The 21,027-nt window shown below is 49.1% G+C and overlaps 1 protein-coding gene across 11 annotated transcripts in view; it reads left to right on the forward strand.

The window, feature by feature from the left end:
• The window catches only part of TNRC6C (trinucleotide repeat containing adaptor 6C), a 1,467,646-nt gene that overhangs the window by 486,861 nt on the left and 959,758 nt on the right, over positions 1–21,027 (forward strand). For all 11 annotated transcript variants that reach the window (XM_069654647.1, XM_069654638.1, XM_069654641.1 and 8 more), the window contains exon 5: positions 15,915–18,542. In XM_069654647.1, the coding sequence (XP_069510748.1) occupies positions 15,915–18,542 (2,628 nt within the window). The remainder of the gene's footprint in view (positions 1–15,914; positions 18,543–21,027) is intronic.

Here is a 21,027-nt window from a genome sequence, read left to right on the forward strand (position 1 = left end):
AGCCATTCTGAAGACTCCACTTCTTCTATGACCCCTGATTCCTTGAGTTTGCACAGTTCCTGTTTTAAGGCATCTCGAGCCATGATGGGGACCCTTCTAAACTTGTGGACAACAGGTGTCGATCCTCTCTTAAGCACTATCCTGTGTGCAAATCCCTTCAATTTGCCCAATTCAGAAGTGAAAACAGACGGGAATCTACTCTCCAGGATTTCTGCCGTTATTCCCCCAGACGACACATTGCGATTGTTCCCTTCAGATACACTCATTACCGCAACAGGTTTACCTGGCCTGATGAGAAGCTCCAGGGCAGCTTGTTCCTCCCACCCCACAACTGGGTCACCATCCTGGGCTACATACATTTTACCCCTAGCCGTCCTACCTTGAAACTCTGTCAGCCCATTCAAAGCCTATAACTTTAATGGGTAGGCTTCCATAGGCATATGGGTTTATATCTGGAGAAGACAATTCAGAAACCCTTTTGTGGAATTTGGACTCATACAGCTCAGGGGATATCATGGTATATGGAGACCCTGTGTCCACCATCATCTCTAGCGGGACACCATTGACCATCAGGGTCGCCCATGCTCTCTTCCTACAACTACCCACACTCAGCATCAAACCTTCCAGTACACTTCTTTCATTCCCATCAGAACAACCCATGTAACCCACTATGGTCACATCATCGTCTTGCTCCTGGGTGTCTACTATGTTCACAGAGTCCTTAGTGGAGACAAGACTCCGACACATACGGGCAAAATGTCCCTTAGATTTGCACTTCCAACAAGCTACATTGGCAGCTGGACATCCTTTTACACCTGTAAGATGAGCACGCCACCCACAGTTCTTGCACAGGTCCTTTGAGGAAGACCCTGCTCTGGTGTCTTTGCATCTCCCCTTGGTTTCCGCGGACTTGCGGGGAATAATGGCATGCACAGATTCTCCCTTGTCTGCCATGACCCTTACACTCCTCCTGGATTCTTCGATGGCACGTGCTATCTCAATGACTTTATCTAGAGGTGGATCTTTCTCTATCCACAGTCTCTCTCTGACACGTACGTCACTCGTGCGCATCATCACTTGGTCACGGATGTATTCGTCAATGGTCCCCGTGAATTTTCAGGTTGCAATTTAAGTACGTAAGGCAGTCACAAAGGCATCAATGCCCTCTCCGGAACCTTGACCCCTCGAGAAGAAATGATACCTTTCAAGTACCACATTGGCCTTCTTGCCAAACCTGGCTTCCAACTTTCCTAATGCGGTTTCATAGGCGAGTACTACCCCTGGTGGGGCATCACCCCCTTCAGCTCCTTCTGCGGGGACAGCGGGGGCCGCATGCACATTGGGACCAGGAAGGTGCCTGAACAATCTGAGTCCTTCGGTTCCTAAACAGTTAAGTAGTGCTGCTTCTTTCTCATCATCAGTGAATTTTGCCCCTCCTGCTGCCCTCAAGTAGACCTTGAATGTGTCTACCCATAAGTCCCATACGATTGCAGGCTCCCCAGGGTTGGCCAGAAAGGCTGGAGGTGGACAGGCATTGTTGTGTTGCATTTCTGGCTGATTAATCTGGTTGATAGATCCTGTGTTCAACACTGCATAAGACCCTCACAGTCTTCAACCCCTGTGAGTAACAGGCAATGGGAACGCTGTCTGAAGAATGGACCTGTCATTTAATGTTGCCCAAAATCCACTGAGCACACGTGCTGTTAAACTTTCGCTAAGAATGTCGCACTTCCAGAGCTGGTGGAGAACACGGCATGCACGGGGTTAATTCCCTCGAGACAATGAGGAGGGTGCCCTCCTCCAGACACGCCTCACTGCTGAGCGTGTGCAAGGTCTGCTAAGAAAGAAGGGCTGCCTCAGCTCTCTTCCTTAAAAGTTCCCTAATCCTTCCCTCGAGGTTGTACAGGGTTAATTTGTCCCTCTTCCTGGCGGGTGCACGCCTCCGGCACACCCCTTTCCTCCGTGTGCAGTGGGAGGGGCTTCCACAATCCGAGAGCCCCCGTCTCAGACTTCCTGATCGGTCGCAGCTCCTGTTGCGGCCGTTACGGGATCCCTCCTCCTCCCTTGTTAGCTCCGGATACGCGGCGCTGCTGGCGGGGGGGTTGCGGGGGGGGCGCTGGCTGCACTGGCTTCCCTTCCGTGACATGACCGCTTGAAGTTACCGCCGCGGCTGGGGGCCTCCTTCTTTACAGCAGGGAGAGGTGGCGCAGGGGGACGCAGCTGCAAGGTCTGCGGTGCAGGGATGGTCGCTCGGCCCGCTCACCTGTGTTTCTCCTGTCCGCCGGAACGGCAGGGCCCTGCACTCGACCCGTGGTGGGGAGCGCAGCGGGGCCCGGTCAGCCTCTCTCCCGCTGGATACTGTGCACGAAGCGCAACGCTCTACCCCGGATGGGGAGCGGAGGCTGGAGAGGGCACAGAGAGGGTCACTCCCCCTCCTCTGCAGATCCTTCGACGCGGACAGCGTCGCGGTGTCTCTTCCCTTGAAGAGCTGGAGGGGCCTTGAAACAGGAACTTCTCATGGAAAAACGTGAGCTACTGCTGGGCCAGGAACGGCTGCGTGGGTTTGGAGGCTGGTTGCCCTCGTCGCCAGTGTAGTAAAGAAGACACAGGTCAGTGAAGGAGCTTCTTTATTGGCAACCAGCCTAAGCCCAGCAGTGCATACAGCTCTTTAGAAATACCAACTGTACATGTTGGAATGTGGAACATTATACAACAGTAAACAATCCAACATGACATCAAGGCATGGGTGGAATTCTAAGCATTAGAATTCTCCAGCATGGGGTCTGGCATGGATTCACATGCTCATGAATATTCCCCGTCGTCAGGCTGGGAATCCTCGGTAAAGAAAAAACCAGTATCAGTTTCGTTTCTGATCTGTCTTTCGTAGTAACAACCAATCACTGGTCTCTGCGTCATACTGACCACAGCCAATGACTGCCCTCTACCTAAGCACCGCCTCTGGCAGCCATCTTCAGATTTTTACCGCACGTTCATGTGTTGGGATCCTCGTGCTATTGCTCTCGAGCGTTAGTGCTATTTTTTTCACGTTTTTTTCTCAAAAACTTCGTTTTTTCGGTCAAAAGAGCCTCAAGCTCCACCGACTCACTGTCCGATCAACGGGGACCCGTGTCGGATTCGTCTGCGCCCCTCAAGGGTGAAGATTCGTCGAGCTACGCTTTTGGAGGACTCCAGAAGTTTCTCAGGCCCGGTCATGGCCCAGGAGAAGGGAAGCTCGACGCCCGGAAAGCTGTTCAGGGTCTGCCCTGGATGCCAGCTGCAGAACGTCTTCAAGGAGGACGAACACTCCTTTTGTCTCTACTGCCTACATGAGGACAAGACGCACGTGGAGAAGGACTGTGTGTTTTGCGGCAACATGTCGGAGCGGACCATGAAGGACCGCCATCAACGTCTCGCCAACTGGCTAGAAGGGAAGAGCCCGTCCGGCGAGAAGAAGAAGAAGAAATCTGAGCGGTCTTCTAAGTCCTTTGAGGACGCCCCGGCGACGGGGGTCCAACATAAGGCCAAGCACCGCGAGTCCGCTGGCACCGGGAGCGCCGAACGGTCGGGCTCTACAGTCGCCAGGCAGGGCGCACCCTCCCCGGCACCATCAACCACGAGCCAACGCTCTGGGTCGGGTAAGAGGAAGGCCGAGCACCCGGCGAAGCTCCTGGAGAGGCCCCGGTCGAGCTCGAAGGCCCCATCGGAGGGGGAGCGAGGCGGTGTCCCCCCCACCCCCTCAAGGTTAAGGCGGTGAGCGCACCTAAGGTGGTGAAGGCCTTAATCCATCCGGCCAAGCCCTCTATCGAAACTGTCGCGGCGGCCCTGGCTCAGCCTGGGCAGGCTACACCAGTGGTGGCGACCTCGGGGCTCAGAGTCTCCCTGCCACCTCGGAGGGAGTCATCTTTTGTGCCCATCGATAGGACCCCCGTGAAATCCCCCGTGGGGAAGAAAAAGGGGGGGCAGGGCGTCGTCGTAGATTCGGCCTCAACCTCGGAGGAGGAGCTGGTCGAAGTCTTAAGCCACGGCCTCGGCGTGGAAGAAGACCGACCCGTCGGGATGGATCCCGACGCAGGTGACGACGACATCGTCGAGGGTACCGACTGGGTCCCTGATCGCCCGTCGGATTCCCCTCTGCCAGCGCCGTGAGACAACTCGGCGGCCATTTTGTTGGCTATACAGTCCTTATGCTCAGAGATAAGGACGAGACTACCGTTGCCGACGGAACCTCTCCCGTCGGGGGACCCAGAACCGGGACCTTCTGGTGTTCCCCCTACCAAGAAAAGAAGGATCCACCCTCCGCCTCCTTTTCAGCCGTCGCGCCCCTTCCAGCCCTCCTCCCCGTCCACCCGAGGGGATGATACGGGGACTGACACGGCAGCGACGGGTACGGACGACGAGGTATACGACGAGGATGTACCGTCGTCGCCTCCCACCAGGGCTTCTCCGCCCGACGAGATTGGATCGTTCCACTCCATGATCTCCAGGGCATCCGAGCTTTTTCAACTCTGCCCTGAGGAGAAGAAGAAGGAAGGTTTCCTTTATCAGCGGCGCGAGGCCAAGAGGAAGACGGTCCTCTCAGTGCCTCTATTGGACGACATTTGGGATGAGGGCCTCACCCTCCTCAAGAACCCTTCCACGACACCAGCTAGAAGAGACCGGTACGAGAAGAAGTACCGGGTCCCGGACACGGCCCCCCTGTGCCTCCGGGCGCAGCCTACCCCGGACTCCGTCGTCTCCGCGGTGGCCAGGAAGAAAGCGGGGGGGGGGTGCGGCCTCCACATCGACTTCCCCACCGGACGGTGAGGGAAAGAAATTGGACGCTATGGGACGCAGAGTCATCTCGTCGGCAGCGACGACGATTAAAGCGGCCAACGCCTTGGCTATCGTGGCCCGCTACGACAGGGAGCTCTGGTACAAACTGGCTCCCCTGCTGGACTTCCTGCCGGACGACAAGAGGACAGAGGCCCTGGAGATCCTGCAGGAAGGTGAGGTGGCTTCGGACCACGCCATTACCTTTGCGACGGACATCGCCGACACTGGGTTCCGCCAGTTGGGCAACGGCGTTTGCCTTAGGCGGCGTGGATGGCTCAAGGCTACGGACTTCCGTCAAGACGTTCAGACCAGAGTCCTGGACATGCCCTTCGATGGGAACAACCTGTTTGGCAAAACCGTGGACGATTCCCTTCAGGCCATTAAAGCGGACACTGAGACGGCCCGGGCCCTGGGAGTTCTGCAGCAACGACGGACGCCCTTTCGGAGCAGCGGAGGCAAGGGCGCCTCCAAAGGTTCCGGCGGCGGTTTCTCCACCTACCGTCAAGCGGCCCGCTCGTCGTCTCAGGAGGCCTACAGAGGACGAGGCAAGTCTGGCGGACTCCGCCGTCGTCGCCAAGGAGGTCGAGGCGGCAAAGCCTCGTCCAAGCAGGATTGAACCGACCGTGGGGTCGGGCCCCCACCAAAGCACCCCGGTGGGAGGCCGGCTGGCGAGCTTCATCAGCGTGTGGGAGTCCATCTCCACCGACCGTTGGGTGCTGGACGCCTTGGCCCGGGGCCACGCGCTCGAGTTTCAAAGAAGGTGTCCACGCGTCCCCCCCGTGGCCAGGAAAGAACTTCACGTCCCTCAACTTCTCCTGGAGGTAAAGGCGATGCTCAGGAAGGGCGCCATCGAACTCGTCCCAAAGAGGCTTCGGGGCTCCGGAGTGTACTCGAGATACTTCCTCGTGAAGAAGAAGACGGGGGGATGGCGCCCCATCCTGGACCTGCGACGTCTGAACAAGTTCATCAAGGCGCAAAAGTTTCGGATGGTCACCCTCCAGCACGTCCTGGGTCAGCTGGAGGAAGGAGACTTCCTGTCGTCGTTGGATTTGGAGGATGCCTACTTCCATATTCCCATCCTAAAGGGGCACCGAAAATTCCTCAGGTTTGTGGTCCAAGGGCGTCATTACCAGTTCAAAGCCCTCCCCTTCGGTCTACGGTCGGCACCCAGGGTGTTCACCAAGTGCCTCGCACCGGTGGCGGCGCAGCTGCGCCGCGAGGGGATCCACGTCTACCCCTACCTGGACGACTGGCTCATCCGAGCCAAGACGAGGGAGCTCGCCGTGGTTCACACGGCGAGGACCGTCCAACTTCTCACGGACCTGGGATTCTCCGTGAACTACGCCAAATCCCACCTGGTACCCGCGCAAGACGCTCTGTTTCTGGGAGCGAGGCTCAACACAGTGTCCCGTCTGGCCTCCCTGTCGGAGGAGAGGACCAGGACCATCCTGGGCAAGGTGCAACGGATGTTGGTGGCCGACGCGGCCAAGGTGAGGTCCATCAAGTCCCTCCTCGGAATGAGGTCTTCCTGCATCTACCTCATTCCCATGTGCAGGCTCCGGATGCGCCCGTTGCAGGAGTTCCTGGACGCGCGCTGGATCCAAACGACGGGCAGCTTCGAGGAAAGGATCACACTCGACGAGAGTTTCCGACGAGCGATCCGGTGGTGGGACACCCGCGCGCATCTGACGGCGGGCATGGACTTCCAGACCCCAGACCACCAGGAGACAGTGACCACGGATGCCTCCCTGGAAGGGTGGGGAGCGCACACCGAAAATCTACACGCAAGGGGCCTTTGGCTCCCGACGGAGAAATCTTTACATATCAACGTCCTGGAGCTCCGTGCAGTGTTTTGGGCCCTCAGGTCCTTCCTTCCGTCCCTCAAGGGCAAGGTGGTGAGGATCTTCACCGACAACACCACCACCATGTTTTACATCAGAAAACAGGGCGGAACCAGGTCCCCAGCACTGTCCAAGGAGGCGCAGGACCTGTGGCATTGGGCAGTCGCCCAAGGGATGTTTCTGGTGCCGTTTCATCTGGCAGGGATAAAAAAAACCATCGCCGACTCACTCAGCAGGGAGCTGCGCTCGTGCCACGAGTGGGAACTACGGCAGGATCTAGTGGATCGCCTCTTCCGACGGTGGGGCACTCCCCAGATCGACCTGTTCGCGACGGCGACGAACTCCGAGTGCCGGAGGTTCGCCAGCAGGTTTCCCCAGGCGAGGAGCATGGGCGATGCTTTCTCGTTCCCCTGGGAGGGCCTGTTCCTCTACGCGTTCCCTCCTTTGCCACTGCTAATCCGGCTCGTCAACCAGCTCAAAAGGTCACGGTGCAGGATGATCCTCGTCGCACCTGCGTGGCCGAGGCAGATATGGTTCCCGGACCTTCTGGATTTGTCAGCGTCCCCGCCAATCAAGCTGCCGGTGGACGCGGATCTGCTCTCCAGGGAAGGAGGCGCCATCCTCCACCAGGACCCGAAATCGCTGAACTTGCAGGCCTGGCTCCTGCAGCGCTAGAGTTTGGAGGATACGACATACCGGCCGACTGCAGAGAGGTTCTTGCAAAGGCCAGGGCGTCCTCGACTCTTAAATGCTACGGACACAAATGGAAGAGGTTCTCTGTCTGGTGCCACGCACAGAAGATTAACCCTCTACGGATTACGGCTCCCCAAGTTCTGCCGTACCTGCTGACGCTGGCCAAAGCTGGACTGGCACACGCGTCCATCAAGATTCATCTGGCTGCGATCTCCCGATACACCAGGACCACGGGACGGACGTCCTTGTGGTCTCATCGTCTGGTGAAAGAGTTCATGAAGGGACTGTTCAGATCGTTCCCGTCGGTGAAGGCTCCGGCCCCGGCGTGGGAGCTCAACGTGGTGCTGACCAAGCTCATGGGACCTCCGTTCGAGCCTCTGCACTCGGCCCCGTTGAAGTTTCTGTCGTGGAAGACAGCGTTTCTTGTGGCCATCACCTCCGCACGACGGGTGGGAGAGATCCAGGCCCTTTCCTGCAAGGCCTCGTACTTGACTTTTCACGACACGAGGGTGGTGCTCAGGACGCACCCCTCCTTCATGCCCAAGGTACCGTCAGACTTCCATCTCAACGAACCCTTGGTGTTGCCTGTATTCTTCCCGTCGCCTTCGTCGCCGGCTGAGAGGACTTTGCACTCGCTGGATGTGGCTAGAGCGCTGAAGTTCTACGTGGACCGCACGAAGTGTTTTCGGAAGACGTCACAACTCTTTGTGAACTTTGGACCTGTCAATCAGGGGAAGGCTCTCTCGAAGGCTTCCATTTCCAGATGGCTCTCCGGCTGTATCATGTACTGTCATCGGTTGGCAAACCGACCGCTGCCCGGCCGTCCGAGAGCCCATTCCACCAGAGCGATCGCAGCTACCACGGCGTTCCTTTCTGGTGTGCCCCTGCTGGACATATGCAGGGCTGCTACGTGGAGGTCGACGCACACCTTCACGAAGTTCTACTGCGTCGATCGGGATTCCAGGGAGGAGTCCAGGGTCGGCCAAGCAGTGCTGCGCAACCTGTTCGCCTGAGGTGAGCCTGGTGAGGAGGTAAGATGCTTAATGTTGAGTTTGATGCAATGCTTAATGTTGAGCCTTTGCCACCTCCCGTGGTTGTGCATGTGTGTACTGCTATGTATTCTTTATTCATGAGCATGTGAATCCATGCCAGACCCCATGCTGGAGAAGGAACAAGTTACTTACCTGTAACTGTTGTTCTCCAGCATGGGTCTGGCATGGATTCACATGCGAACCCTCCCGCCTACCCCTCTGCGGCTCTTCACTTGGTCATACTGCCACTTCACGTGCTTCCAAATCTGAAGATGGCTGCCAGAGGCGGTGCTTAGGTAGAGGGCAGTCATTGGCTGTGGTCAGTATGACGCAGAGACCAGTGATTGGTTGTTACTACGAAAGACAGATCAGAAACGAAACTGATACTGGTTTTTTCTTTACCGAGGATTCCCAGCCTGACGACGGGGAATATTCATGAGCATGTGAATCCATGCCAGACCCATGCTGGAGAACAACAGTTACAGGTAAGTAACTTGTTCCTTCCACTCAAGTTGTCATTATAACAAGGTTCAGCCTGGGTTTGGAGCAACCAAATTGGCTTCCGCAACTACCAAAAGTGCTAATAATTATAATATTGAAGTTAGATTTATAAATAGTGGTTCATGCCATTTTTTAAGAATTGAACTCCCCAATGCCATTGCTGCAGGAAATGGAACTGTGGACGATAGCCTCTACAAAGTGGACATAAACAAATGTGAGTTAACCGAAACCATTCATCATTGCATGACGTCCTAAAAGAAATTGCCTACCGTGGTAAGGTGTGAAAAATGTATCACTAAGGAAGCCAACATCAGAGGCGTCAGCCTTGCCTGTAAAGGTGGAGCCAGGGAAAAATTAAAAGAAAGACACTGACTGAAGATTAAAGAAGATTGGTGGGGTTCCCATGTGCCACAGATAATATACTTGGCCATGTAACGGATTTTACTTGTGTGGAATTGTTAGTAAAGTGTTGCTTATAGCCTTGCATTTAACACGATATTCGCAAATTACACTGTTATGTACAGTTTCTGCTTCAAACATTAACAAGTACTTGTTTAAGTAATTATTTTCCGTGCTCTTTTGAAATGCATGTATTTCGGTTTTAGTCAACAGTGTGGACCGATAGATGCTATGAGGGCCATTTTGTAAGTCCCCGGAGCGTGCAAAAGTGGTATTCCTGTCTTTTGTTTGCTCTCTATACTACTTTAATTGATTTTGACCACTTGGTTTTATGCAAGCGTGTACTTTATTGCCAGTGCAAAATCAATGGATTCCTATGGCAGTTGTCTCTTTAGGGTATGGCGTTCTTTCATCGCCAGGCTTTCTAACGAGTGCCTTTTAAAAGTGGAGAAAATAAGGAAAAAAATCATTGTATTTCTTTGAGGTGGGTGGGTGGGTGTAAAAAGGCAGATGGTGGATGGGGGGGGTTGGGAATAGTAAAAAAAATAGGTGCGGGAGGTGGGATTTTGGGGGGGCACCCCCAACCAAAATAATGTGATTAACTTTTTCGTTATTTTCTCCATATTTAAAAGGCAAGCGTTAGAAAGCGTGACGATGAAAGAACATATAGGCCCTCATTACGATACCGGCGCTAAACCATGGAGCTATTAGCACCATAGTTGGTGCCGGTATCGTAACGTGTCCACCATGGTGAAATGGGGAAATACTGCCCCATTCCAAGGTTGGCGGGCGGTATTTCCCCATTTCCCCATGGCCCCATAGGGCATAATGGGAATGGGGAAGGCGCTAATTACGGTACTGCAAATTGTGGTACGGTAATTAGCACCAAGGTCCCTTTGCTGGTCCCTACTTTAACGGCTGGTCTACACCAGCCGTTAAGGTCAGGTCCCGCAAAGTGACCTCGTAATTAGGCGCTAAGTAGTTGACGGCGCCGCAGCCTTTTACAGCGCCGTTAACCACTTAGCGCTGGGGTCGTAATGACCCCCAGAGTTCTGTTTAGAACCTGCCGAGATCAGACTGGTTACGTAGGAATACTTTTAAATGCTACCTGCCTTGCGTAAATGGCAGGTCGCATTTACTATTTGCACTACAAAGTGCAAAACGGTGCAAAGGCGATTTTGCTTGCGTTTACATTTTATTTCTTTACTGTGCGTAGTGCAGATGACTGAATCTGCACAGAGGTGACCTTTTTTGAAAATGAATGCAAACCTATTGGGTGGCTGTTGCGCAACTTAATTTTCTTTTTTATCAGGTCCTTTGAATGGTGCTCCTTTCCCAAGAAGAAACTAGGGTGTTACTTTTCGTAACCCCTTACACTTGAGCCTCTTTTACATCTTTACTTTTAATTTAGGTATTACTGTGGACTGAATGGTAACGTTCCTGTTCTTGCTGTGATATAGAATCCTTGGATCCAAATGGTACTGAATTTTGTGTGAAGATGGAACTCTTCCTAACACACTTCATTAAACCCAGTATGCATATATGCTGGTTGGTATGCATTGATTATGTAGAATCACAAAATAACTAATCCAATTATAACGAATCCAAAATAACTAATTCCAAAATAGCAATTTGGAAAAAAACAAAAGGGGGCGGGAATGAGAATAGTGGTTTTGGGGGTAGTGGAAAAGTATTAGGAACAAAAAAGGGCGGGGGATTGTGCTGGGGACCCCCCCAAAACATCAAAAAGGAATTTATTTTGGAATTTGTTATTTTGTTATTAGTTGTAATTGGATTGGTTATTTTGGATTCGATGAAATCGCATGTAACGTGCAGGTTCTACCTATTTCAGGGATATTCTGTGCTCAACAGTCCTAGAAATGGAAATTTTGTACTGTGGGACACCACCAGTGATGTGAATGTGAAGGGGTGGAATTGTTCCTACTGATCGCCCAACCCACCACCATGAACATTTGCCTCTAAGAAGATTATGCACACCTGTAAAATAACCTGAAAGAGGACTGTTTGTTGCTGGCAAAGTATACAAGTTGCATATCTTTTAAACCTGCAAAGCTGTAGATTTCCTGATGCATAATTCCAATTCTAAAAAGTGATTCCATAGACATCCGGAATAGACATTCACGTGATCTTGTGGGTAAGAGTCTCGCCCCGAGTCCTAGACCTGGAATCTAATCCCGCTTTGTGCTCCGAGCACACTAAACCAAAAAAACCAATGAAAGGTGCAAAAAGATTTTTTTTTTTTATCTGAATCATTTTTGCTTGATTCAGGTGGGAAAATTCAGCCAAAAGTTGGCACTGATCGTCAGTCTATTTCGGGGGAAATGGGGATCTTTGTATTTATTTATTCATTTATTTATTGTGCATTTGTAAGGCGCTTATACATCAAGAAATTGTGTTTCAAAGCACCCAAAGTATTCATGTGATCGAGATTTGGAATCCGTGCTACAATCTGGGAAATTGCTAAACTCTCAGGGAGGTCTTTTTATTATTTTTATTAACAGCCAGAAGTGGGCTATCTTTTATTATGATTGCATCGTAAATGTCTGGAATTGACATTGTGACACTAGAGTTCAACACTTGGTGGTACCCTATTGTTTTCTGCAGTTGTTTGGTATTTAAGAAAAGGAGTAGGATTTGTCCAAACGGAATAGTTGGGGGACATGGAAGGAAACGAGCATCAGCAAAGCCAACAGTTTTGCTTGGCACTGCCATATTGGTACTACCTGGCAATACGATGGCAAAAGCAGGAACATTTGTGTATACATGCAATAGGCATTTGCTACGCACTGCCATAATGGTACTAGTCAATAAGAAGGCAAACGCAGCAAAATTGTGTGATTACCTGGGCACGTGATTGCAGTGCCTGTCTAAAACCTATAACGAAGCCAAAATTGTGGTCTTTGTCAATGCATGTTTTTAACAGTACTTCAGTGCAAGGACAGATATAAATCAAGTGGAAGAAGGCACACTTTATTTAGACATTTGTATTACACCAGTAGAATATTTATAGCCATTATCTCTGAGGACAGCTTAGAATGAATACTGACAGGACAACGTTTGATCTTGCTGATTGATGGAGCTTTTCTCAAAGAGATCCCACTTTGGTGTGTTATTGGCAGGGAGAGGCAGGTAGTAGTGGGGAGCAAGCTGTGGATTTATCACAATCATGCATGGATGGGTACATAAACATGGATGGGTAAATAACTGAACATCATCCACAAGCTGTGCGTCCCTCTTCACATATCATCTCACTTTGATCTTTACTCTAATGCAATTGTGTTGGCTTGCTTATGCGCCGCTTGTGGGATGTTTTTACCCATGCATCCAAGCCCTACCACAAAACTGTGCATTACTGGCATTGAAAACATCATGATGGCCAGAACTCCCCAGAAAGTGCACAGGGAAAACATGAAGAATAGGCTGCCGCCGTTTTTTGCCTATGTTTGTGAGCACAGGAGGGCACTGCCTATAACCACCATTGGGCTACACACACAGTAGCCTGAAACCATTGGGAATGGCAATGCTGATTGCCAAAAGCAACCCAGAACTGTTCGGAATTAATTTTCTTGATGTCAAAAATTTGCTAAAATCATGGGCACGAAACCACCAAACAAAAATTAAACCCTGGTTGAGTGTTTTACTTTATTCTACTGTAAGGATTCCCATCAAAACTATGTTAAGCAAGGATCATATACTATCAAGCAAAATCCCCTTTTTGAAATGCATTAATTCAAGACAGATCCCAAAAATGGGTGCAGTACCGACATTTTCCACAAACCGGTGCTAGCGGTCTAAACTCTGACAGTAGAACTGTACTTCAGGAGTTGCCAAAGGATCCTGAGCCAGCTGGAAACTTCAAAGCCTTTTGGTTAATTAAAATTCATAAACACCTGCTGTTCACAGAAGACAGGCTGATTCAATGAACAGTCCAAGAGGCTGGGAAACCTTCTCACCTCAGAACTCCACACAAGAAGCCAGGAGATCACATGGACATGCTAACCAAATGCAGAGTGGCCCCCTGGCCTGCTGACCTCAGCCGATACAGTAGACTCTTTCCATTGAATAGGATATGCTGATTTGGGTGTTGACTGTAAACAGAGCTCTACCTGGTAGGAGACCTGTGATCCCTGACTCTCCCAGTTCCTAGGGGTGGGCCAGACTGGAGTGTGAATTCATATTGCAGCAAATGTATGTTTGATTAAATTGCTTAAAAAATCTTGTATTAAGCTCACAGAAATGTGCAGTTTGGGGGTCCACAAAATGGAAAAGGCCCTCACAATTTGAGACCAAACTCCAATTTGTGCGGTGTCCTAGGAACGAACCCTGCTAATTATTAATACTGCAGACACTGTGCTTATGCTAGAGACCTAGTAAATTACTGGAATATGTGTAGAAGGGGGTGTACATTTGTGTAATTTTGGGTAAAGTTTTAACATTGGTAAACCAACTAAAAACGAAAATAAGTTGCCATTTTTGAATGCAAGCCCCCAGGAATATCAGAGTTGGGCCAGAATTTACCTTAAGTCATCTGCAATCTGTACATGTAATGTCAACCACTTGGGCGTTTGGGAAATATGTTTAGTTATGAGAGTGATTTCTAAACCAAAAGCAAAGGGACGTTTCTTCAATAGATTGTAAATGGCAGCATCACTCGGACTCACAACTCAGTTCCCCCAATCAAGGGAGAGAGGAGGAACTGGCCAATGATAAGTTGAGAGGGTTGGGCATGCAGAATGAGCCGACCCACCCACTTTCTAAACACATAACAGGAGACTGTGCAGGACAGGTAGGGACATTCGCTTTCCACTTTCTTGTGGGACGCTTTGCCGGGAGACTCCAGACTTCAAATCCATCAATCTCCAGAGAGACCAGAGAGACCAGAACTGTGCAGTGCTGAGAGCTGACCCAGATCGCTGTGCGCAGAACCAGTACCCAGTGGCGAGAGAACCGCAGCCAATCCTGACCCGATCCGTGACGAAGTCGCATTCCTGTCCAAAATATAGTGCGAGTACTCAGCCAGAACTGTGCAAAACCAATCTCTTAGTTTAAAATAATCTAATTCAAACTATTTTAACCTGCATCATAGAAATCGTGTTCCTTCTTTTGATTCAAAGCTGCAAACTGTCATCTGTCATTCTGAAACTTTAAAATTTAATTTCTGAAAAACTACCTTCACAAAATAGTCAGTATCTCTTGAAGCGTTTGTGATAGAAGCTGAGATTCTGAGCTTTCTAACAAGCTCTAAACCGTCTTTCTACTCCTTATATTTCCTCCGTAATTGCGCTCGTCGCACGCGACTAAATTGCCGCGATTTGACATTTTGCTTCATTCCAGCCACGTGTAAAAACATTTGTCTTTTGCTCCCATCACGGAATTCTGTTTTCAACTTGATAACCATCCCTGAATCATTGATAGGGCTGGCCTGAACTGATTTAAAGTATCTCTCACTCATCCTGAACCTCCTATAGGGAATTAAAAGCAATTTGAGTATATTTTTCACTTCATTGCCACCACATTTAAAAGGATTTTGCCTGTGTTTAAAATCATACCTGTTTTTCGCTACGCTTGCTAGGGGGGAACTGAATTTCGTATTGTATTGTGATTGTATCCCTGAAGACTGTGTGTGTTACTTCCATCTCCTTACATTGCATAGGGGGGAGTGAATTGTCTGAGAAAAAGTGATCATATTATCTTTTGCTGAAATCATGTCAAGTTTATTTCTGTAGTGCCTTTTATTCATCTTTGCATCTCCTTGAAACCATAAAGCATTCTCTGATACCTTATTCCCCTATTCCTAGTCATAAGTCACCAGAACTGTGCTATTGTAGGATTACCTATTGCTGATTACTGCTCATAATCACAAGTGTGATTTCAAATATCAATTTATTTATAAAAAGTGTGATATATATTGTTTAATTTTTCAAATAAACCTTTTAAATTGCAAAACAAACCTACTTCTTGGCTCAGTGGGGTCAGGGGGATTCAAAGAGAGGGGCTTTATACAAGGGTTCATCATCCAGATTATAACTTGCCATAAAAATATATAAATAAGGGCTTCCCTTGGGCTTCCCTGACGAGGCATGACTTAGTGGGATTGCTTGATTGCAGTCATTTAACACACCTAACACCCAAAACAAAAAAAAGTGATATTTATTTTTGGTCATCTGATTGGAACGTCTTGCTTGAAAGCCAAATAACCAGCGGCATTTAAATATCTGCCTCCTTGAAACAAAAATACTGTTGCTCGATTGATTAGTTTATGGGGCATGTGTTGTTGGAGCGAGGGAGGGGTTTGTTTTGTGCGCATGGCACACATTGGGTGTTTACCTGGCTAATGGCTTTCTGATTTGCAAAGTGGCCAGTATCCTTCACTAATGAGCTTGGCTTTGACAACGATATATGCAGACGTCCACACTCTTTACTCAGTCATCCGTGGTCGGCTTACTTTGTGTATTTGTTCTACAAATTTAGAGTAGTCTTTTGTAATTTATGTTGCGATTGTCTTGACTATACGAATACAAAAAGTAATGTGAAAGGAGTATTTGCACTGTTCAAGTAAGACCTGTATAGTGATTTCTTCCGTCGATAATTATTTTTTGTTTGTTAATCATTTCAGATCTTGGGCACAGTGGACTGGGAGACCACTATGACAGTTCCCATTGGGGTCAGCAGCCCACTTTCCGAGGCGAAGCCAACTGCAGCTGGGATAAAGTGATAATAGACAGGACTGACAAAGAGGCGTGGCCTTCCATTACTGGAACTGAGACTGTACCTGCCTCAGAATGTACTACAGACGCTGACTCTGCCTCCAACTGCGGTTCGGAGAATAGTAGCATGGCTACAGGGAGTGCCCAAGGCAACTTCACTGGACATACAAAGAAAACCAATGGCAATAATGGCATCAATGGAGCACTCATCCAAAGCACTTCTAACCAGAGTGCCCTTGGAGCAGGTGGGGCGAACGGCAATGGAAATCCAGCCCGGGGGTGGTGTGTGGCCCCAGGCGCCAACCCCGGACTAGCCCACTGCTCTTCCAGCAATGGGGAAGGAAAGATGGACAACATGATCAGCGATGGTAGGAGTCAGAACTGCTGGGGTGCTTCCACCTCCAATGCTGGCATTAATCTTAACCTTAACCCTAATGCCAACCCAGCTGCCTGGCCTGTGCTTGGACATGATGGAACTGTGGGAGGAGGCAACCCTCCCAGTATTGGCAGTCCAGTCAGTGCCATAGGTCAGAGCATGGGGAACCAAAACGGGAACCCAGCAGGCAGTATGAGTGCGTGGGGAAGCTTGCTGCCACAAGAGAGCACAGAACCACAAACGTCCACTTCTCAGAATGTGTCTTTCAGCGTACAACCTCAGAACCTTAACACTGATGGACCAAATAACACTAGCCCCATGAGCTCTTCACCAAACCCTATTAATGCAATGCAGGCAAATGGACTGCCCAACTGGGGGATGGCTGTTGGTATGGGGGCCATCATCCCACCCCACCTACAAGGCCTTTCTGGTGCTAATGGATCATCAGTTTCTCAAGTCAGTGGGGGCAGTGGTGATGGAATGAACAGTTCAGTGTGGGGAATGTCCCAAGCTAATCCTGCCACAGTAAACAGCAATTCTGGGTTCAGTCAGGGGAATGGAGACACTGTGAACTCTGCATTAAGTGCTAAACATAATGGATCCAGCAGTGCTGTGCAGAAGGAGGGACATGTTTGCAGCGTATGGGAATCTGTACCATCTACTGCTCCTGGAACACTGGGCTGGGGAAGAGGTGGAGCGAATGTTGGGGGTATGCATTCTGGAACCTGGGGTCATGTCAGCCATGGCAGCACCAATGGTGTAAATGGTGAATGGGGTAAATCCCCAAATCAGCCTCAGAACACTGACATCAATGGGAAAGGATCAACAGGTTGGGATAACCCTAGTATTAGCAGCCAGCATCCTGCCAATGATCAAAGGAACTCTTGGGCCAAAGCTGCAGCATCCGGTACCACAACTAGTGAAGGGAGCAATTGTAGTGCTGGAAATCAAAGTGAAGGAACTAATGGACTGGGAGGGAATGGCGAGGGGCGGAGGGGGGAGAATGGTATGATGGACCAAGGGCAAATGCAATTACCAAGGCAAGACCTTGATCCAAGGGTCCTGTCTAATACTGGCTGGGGTCAGACTCCTGTTAAGCAAAACATTGCCTGGGACTTCAATGAAGCAGCACGGGCTGAGCAAAAGAATGATGCAGGGACAGATGCATGGGTTGGTGGAACTCCTCAACCTTCAAACTCAGGGGGGAAGAGTGATGGGTCCATCATGAACAGTACAAATACCTCTTCAGTATCAGGGTGGGGTAGCTCTCCACCTGCCACTGCCGTGCCGGCAAATATAGGCTGGGGAGAAAACAATAACAAACCGTCAAATGGCCAAGGGGGTTGGGGGGACTCTGCAAGCTCTACTGCTGTCAATTCTGCTGCTGCCAAAAGTGTCCACGCTTGGAGTGGGTCTACAAATCAGGAGGACAAGTCACCTGCCTGGGCTGAGCCTCATAAGCCCAAGTCCCAGAACTGGGGAGATGGGCAGAAATCGAACCCAGGCTGGACTACAGGAGCAGGAGGAGACTGGGTCGAATCTTCAACCCTCTCAGGACCCATTGGAGATGGGAAGAAAAGCAGTCCTGGGTGGGACAGTGACAACCGGTCTGGACCTGGTTGGAATGATACTACAGCAAGATCTGGGTCCAGTGCATGGGGAAACAGCACAAACGCCAAGGCTAATCCAGGTACAAGTTGGGGAGAATCATTAAAACCTCTTCCTCAGCAAAACTGGTCCAATAAACCCCAGGACAACAATGCAAGTGGCTGGGGAGGACCTTCGTCTGTTAAACAGACTGGGTCTGGATGGGTTGGGGGACCTGGTCCAGTGCCTATTCCTGTCCCGGTCCCAGTGCCAGTACCAGTAACTGTACCTGTCCCAGCCAAACATAAAGAGAGCAACTGTGAGGCCACTGGCTGGGAGGAGCCATCGCCCCCCTCCATGCGTCGCAAAATGGAAATTGACGATGGTACTTCCGCATGGGGTGACCCTCATAACTACAATAAGAAAACTGTAAACTTGTGGGATAGAAACAAACCTACTGGTCAGAACGGCACGACAGGTGTCACCACTACCACCACTAACGCAAATATGGTTGAGCCACAGTCGGCTCACCAGTCAAGTGCCCAGCGGAACCGCTCCCCACTGCTTGGTCCAGGTAGGAGCATTCTTTGTTGCGGAGTTAAGTGAAACAAGAAATTACTTCAGAAATCATTATTTATTTTCTTGTATGGAAAATAGGACAGGAAGTAGTCCAGAATGGACAGTGATTTGGTCTTTCTGCAACACTTTTTTTGGTTCAGCAATGCTAGGCAGTACACTATAAAAGGATTTATATGCGATATTTAATATTGAAAACCTCCAAATATGAGCTTGGGAAGATGGGTAATGGCTATAAAACTGCTGCTTCGAGCATCTTCAGTGAGACTGGGGTGCTCATCAGATTTCCTTCACAATCCTGACTTTGTCAGAATGCTTAAGTGGATGCTTTCCAGTTAAGGGACTCTCTCCATATGTTTTAATCGAAAAGAGTGTGGTTGAAGGATCAAGTTGGTTACTGGCATGTCATATATTTATTTTGTGGATTTTTTTAAGAGCTGCATTTAAGTGAATCTGTGCCATACATACCCTGTCCCAGCTCAGCTCTAGAGCATCATTTCAATGATCTTTAGTTATATTGTACGTTTTTAAAAAGCAGCAATTATGTAAACAAATCGGAGAATATGCAACATTATATGCTATCAGTTACAGCATTCCTATAAAATAAAATGTGAGCTCAGAAAAAACATACGATGGGTAATGGGTCTTGAGCATGGTTCATATTATAAATGACGATGAGCAGTAGAAAATCGATAGGGTGAACATATTTTGGTTTGAATATTGAGGAAGCCGAAACCGAATCTTGAAGAGGAACCAGCCATAGGGGTTAACAGATGAAGGGCAGAGCGGAGAAGAGATAGGACATAGAAAGTGACAAGATCATAAAGGAGAGGATCAAGTCTGTTACAGTTAGAAATCATACAGTGGAACCGCAGACGACGACATTAGGGTAACGGTAGCCACATTGGGGAGATGAGCTGAGAAAGGAATTTTAAAAAGGAGGGGGGTGGTAGTGTTGATGAGGATTGGAAAGGTGCAAAAATATACTTGTAAAGATAATATGGGACAGAAGATAAATGCTTAAGGTATGACGGAAGCAGTATGACGGTCCGAAGTTTAGTAGCACGAAACTTTAGAAAAGGACATTTTTGCACACTATATTCCTGATAGTGGAAGGTATGAGCTTGCAATGCAAGTAGTTTCAGCGATGGCGCTGATGTCCCTTGCAAAAGGAGAAGAAACTGCATTAAAAATGAGATTAGTTTGCACAGGTTTGCACAGAAGGAAAGAGTATCCCAGTGGAATTGGTGTTTATATGATAAGAGCACACAGACCTGCAACAGCTTCGAATGAAAGAATTTACACTGGTCAGCATAAAAGTGAAACATTTCACGGTGTATTGTAGATTAGAAATACAAGTAGCCAAAAAGTGATCCTTTTGGACTTGCATGTTGTAAAAGATGAGAAGATTAAAAATCCTACCCAAGAGACAGAGTTCAAGCAGCTGGAGGTAAGAAGACAACCAATGAAATTAACGTCCCAAAATGTCTAAGGCTGTAAGAATTTTTAAGGGACCACAGTTGGCAACAGAATCAAGAGGCGCAGAAATATGTAGATGGTTAGAAAGTGAAGCTAATTTTGAATTCTGAGCAGATGTAAGGGGAGTGCTGAGTGAGTGGGTAGGTAGCCTTTCAAGTTGTGTGTAGATTGAGACGGATGATAAAAGAAAGAGAAGAGAATTCATACATGAAAAGGCACAGTGTGTGTGCGCGCTTTAACCTATCTCCTCCAGTGGCCTTCCATTGAAAAGGGAGAAGTTGGCAGAAAGTATTGGGTAATATGAATCGCAGAATAGTAAACGGGTATGTGCAGTTGAGGGCACCCGAATAGGATAGCACCGCATGCCATAAGATTGGACACTTTAAAAATCACTCAATTTAAGAACTGCAGTCCTGCCTTTTAAAGGCAGAATTTGTATTAGAGCTATTATTAGGAGACCTCTTACCATGTTACCATCTTGCTCCTAGCCTATTACGCCCTTTGTGTTGGGCCAAAATAAATGATTCTAAAACAACAAATTGTTGGGAGAATTCGGAGCGTGATACTTGATATGCAACACCTTTTCAATAGAACATTTGGACACTGCAATGTGTGTTTGTTTTACAACTATTGTGTTCAGATCTACAATGTGAGTCAAGTAATTATTGTGGCTGTGCTGTGTATGCTTTATTCACTTTTGCAGCAAGTCTTGTCTCCTTTCGGGTTCAAGGAACTTGAAAGGAGCTGAAATTCTTCAACGAACCGATAGGGACCACCCATGGGCGACGATGGGAAATTGAGCCCCCACAAACGTGGAAACAATGTAAGGACCATTAGGCTGACAAAACAACAACCATGACATAAAAAGATTAAAACCTAATATCATAAACCCTAAAATATCAAGTGTCTTTAATAATTCTAAACGCAAGGTAAACCTGACAAATACAATTTCCAGTGAAGACACAAGGTGCATGCAACACCTCAACCACCGGCAACCTTGCAGC

Source organism: Ambystoma mexicanum, chromosome 3q (assembly GCF_040938575.1).
Source record: "Ambystoma mexicanum isolate Mex_15411 chromosome 3q, UKY_AmexF1_1, whole genome shotgun sequence".
In the NCBI taxonomy this organism is placed as follows: domain Eukaryota; kingdom Metazoa; phylum Chordata; class Amphibia; order Caudata; family Ambystomatidae; genus Ambystoma; species Ambystoma mexicanum.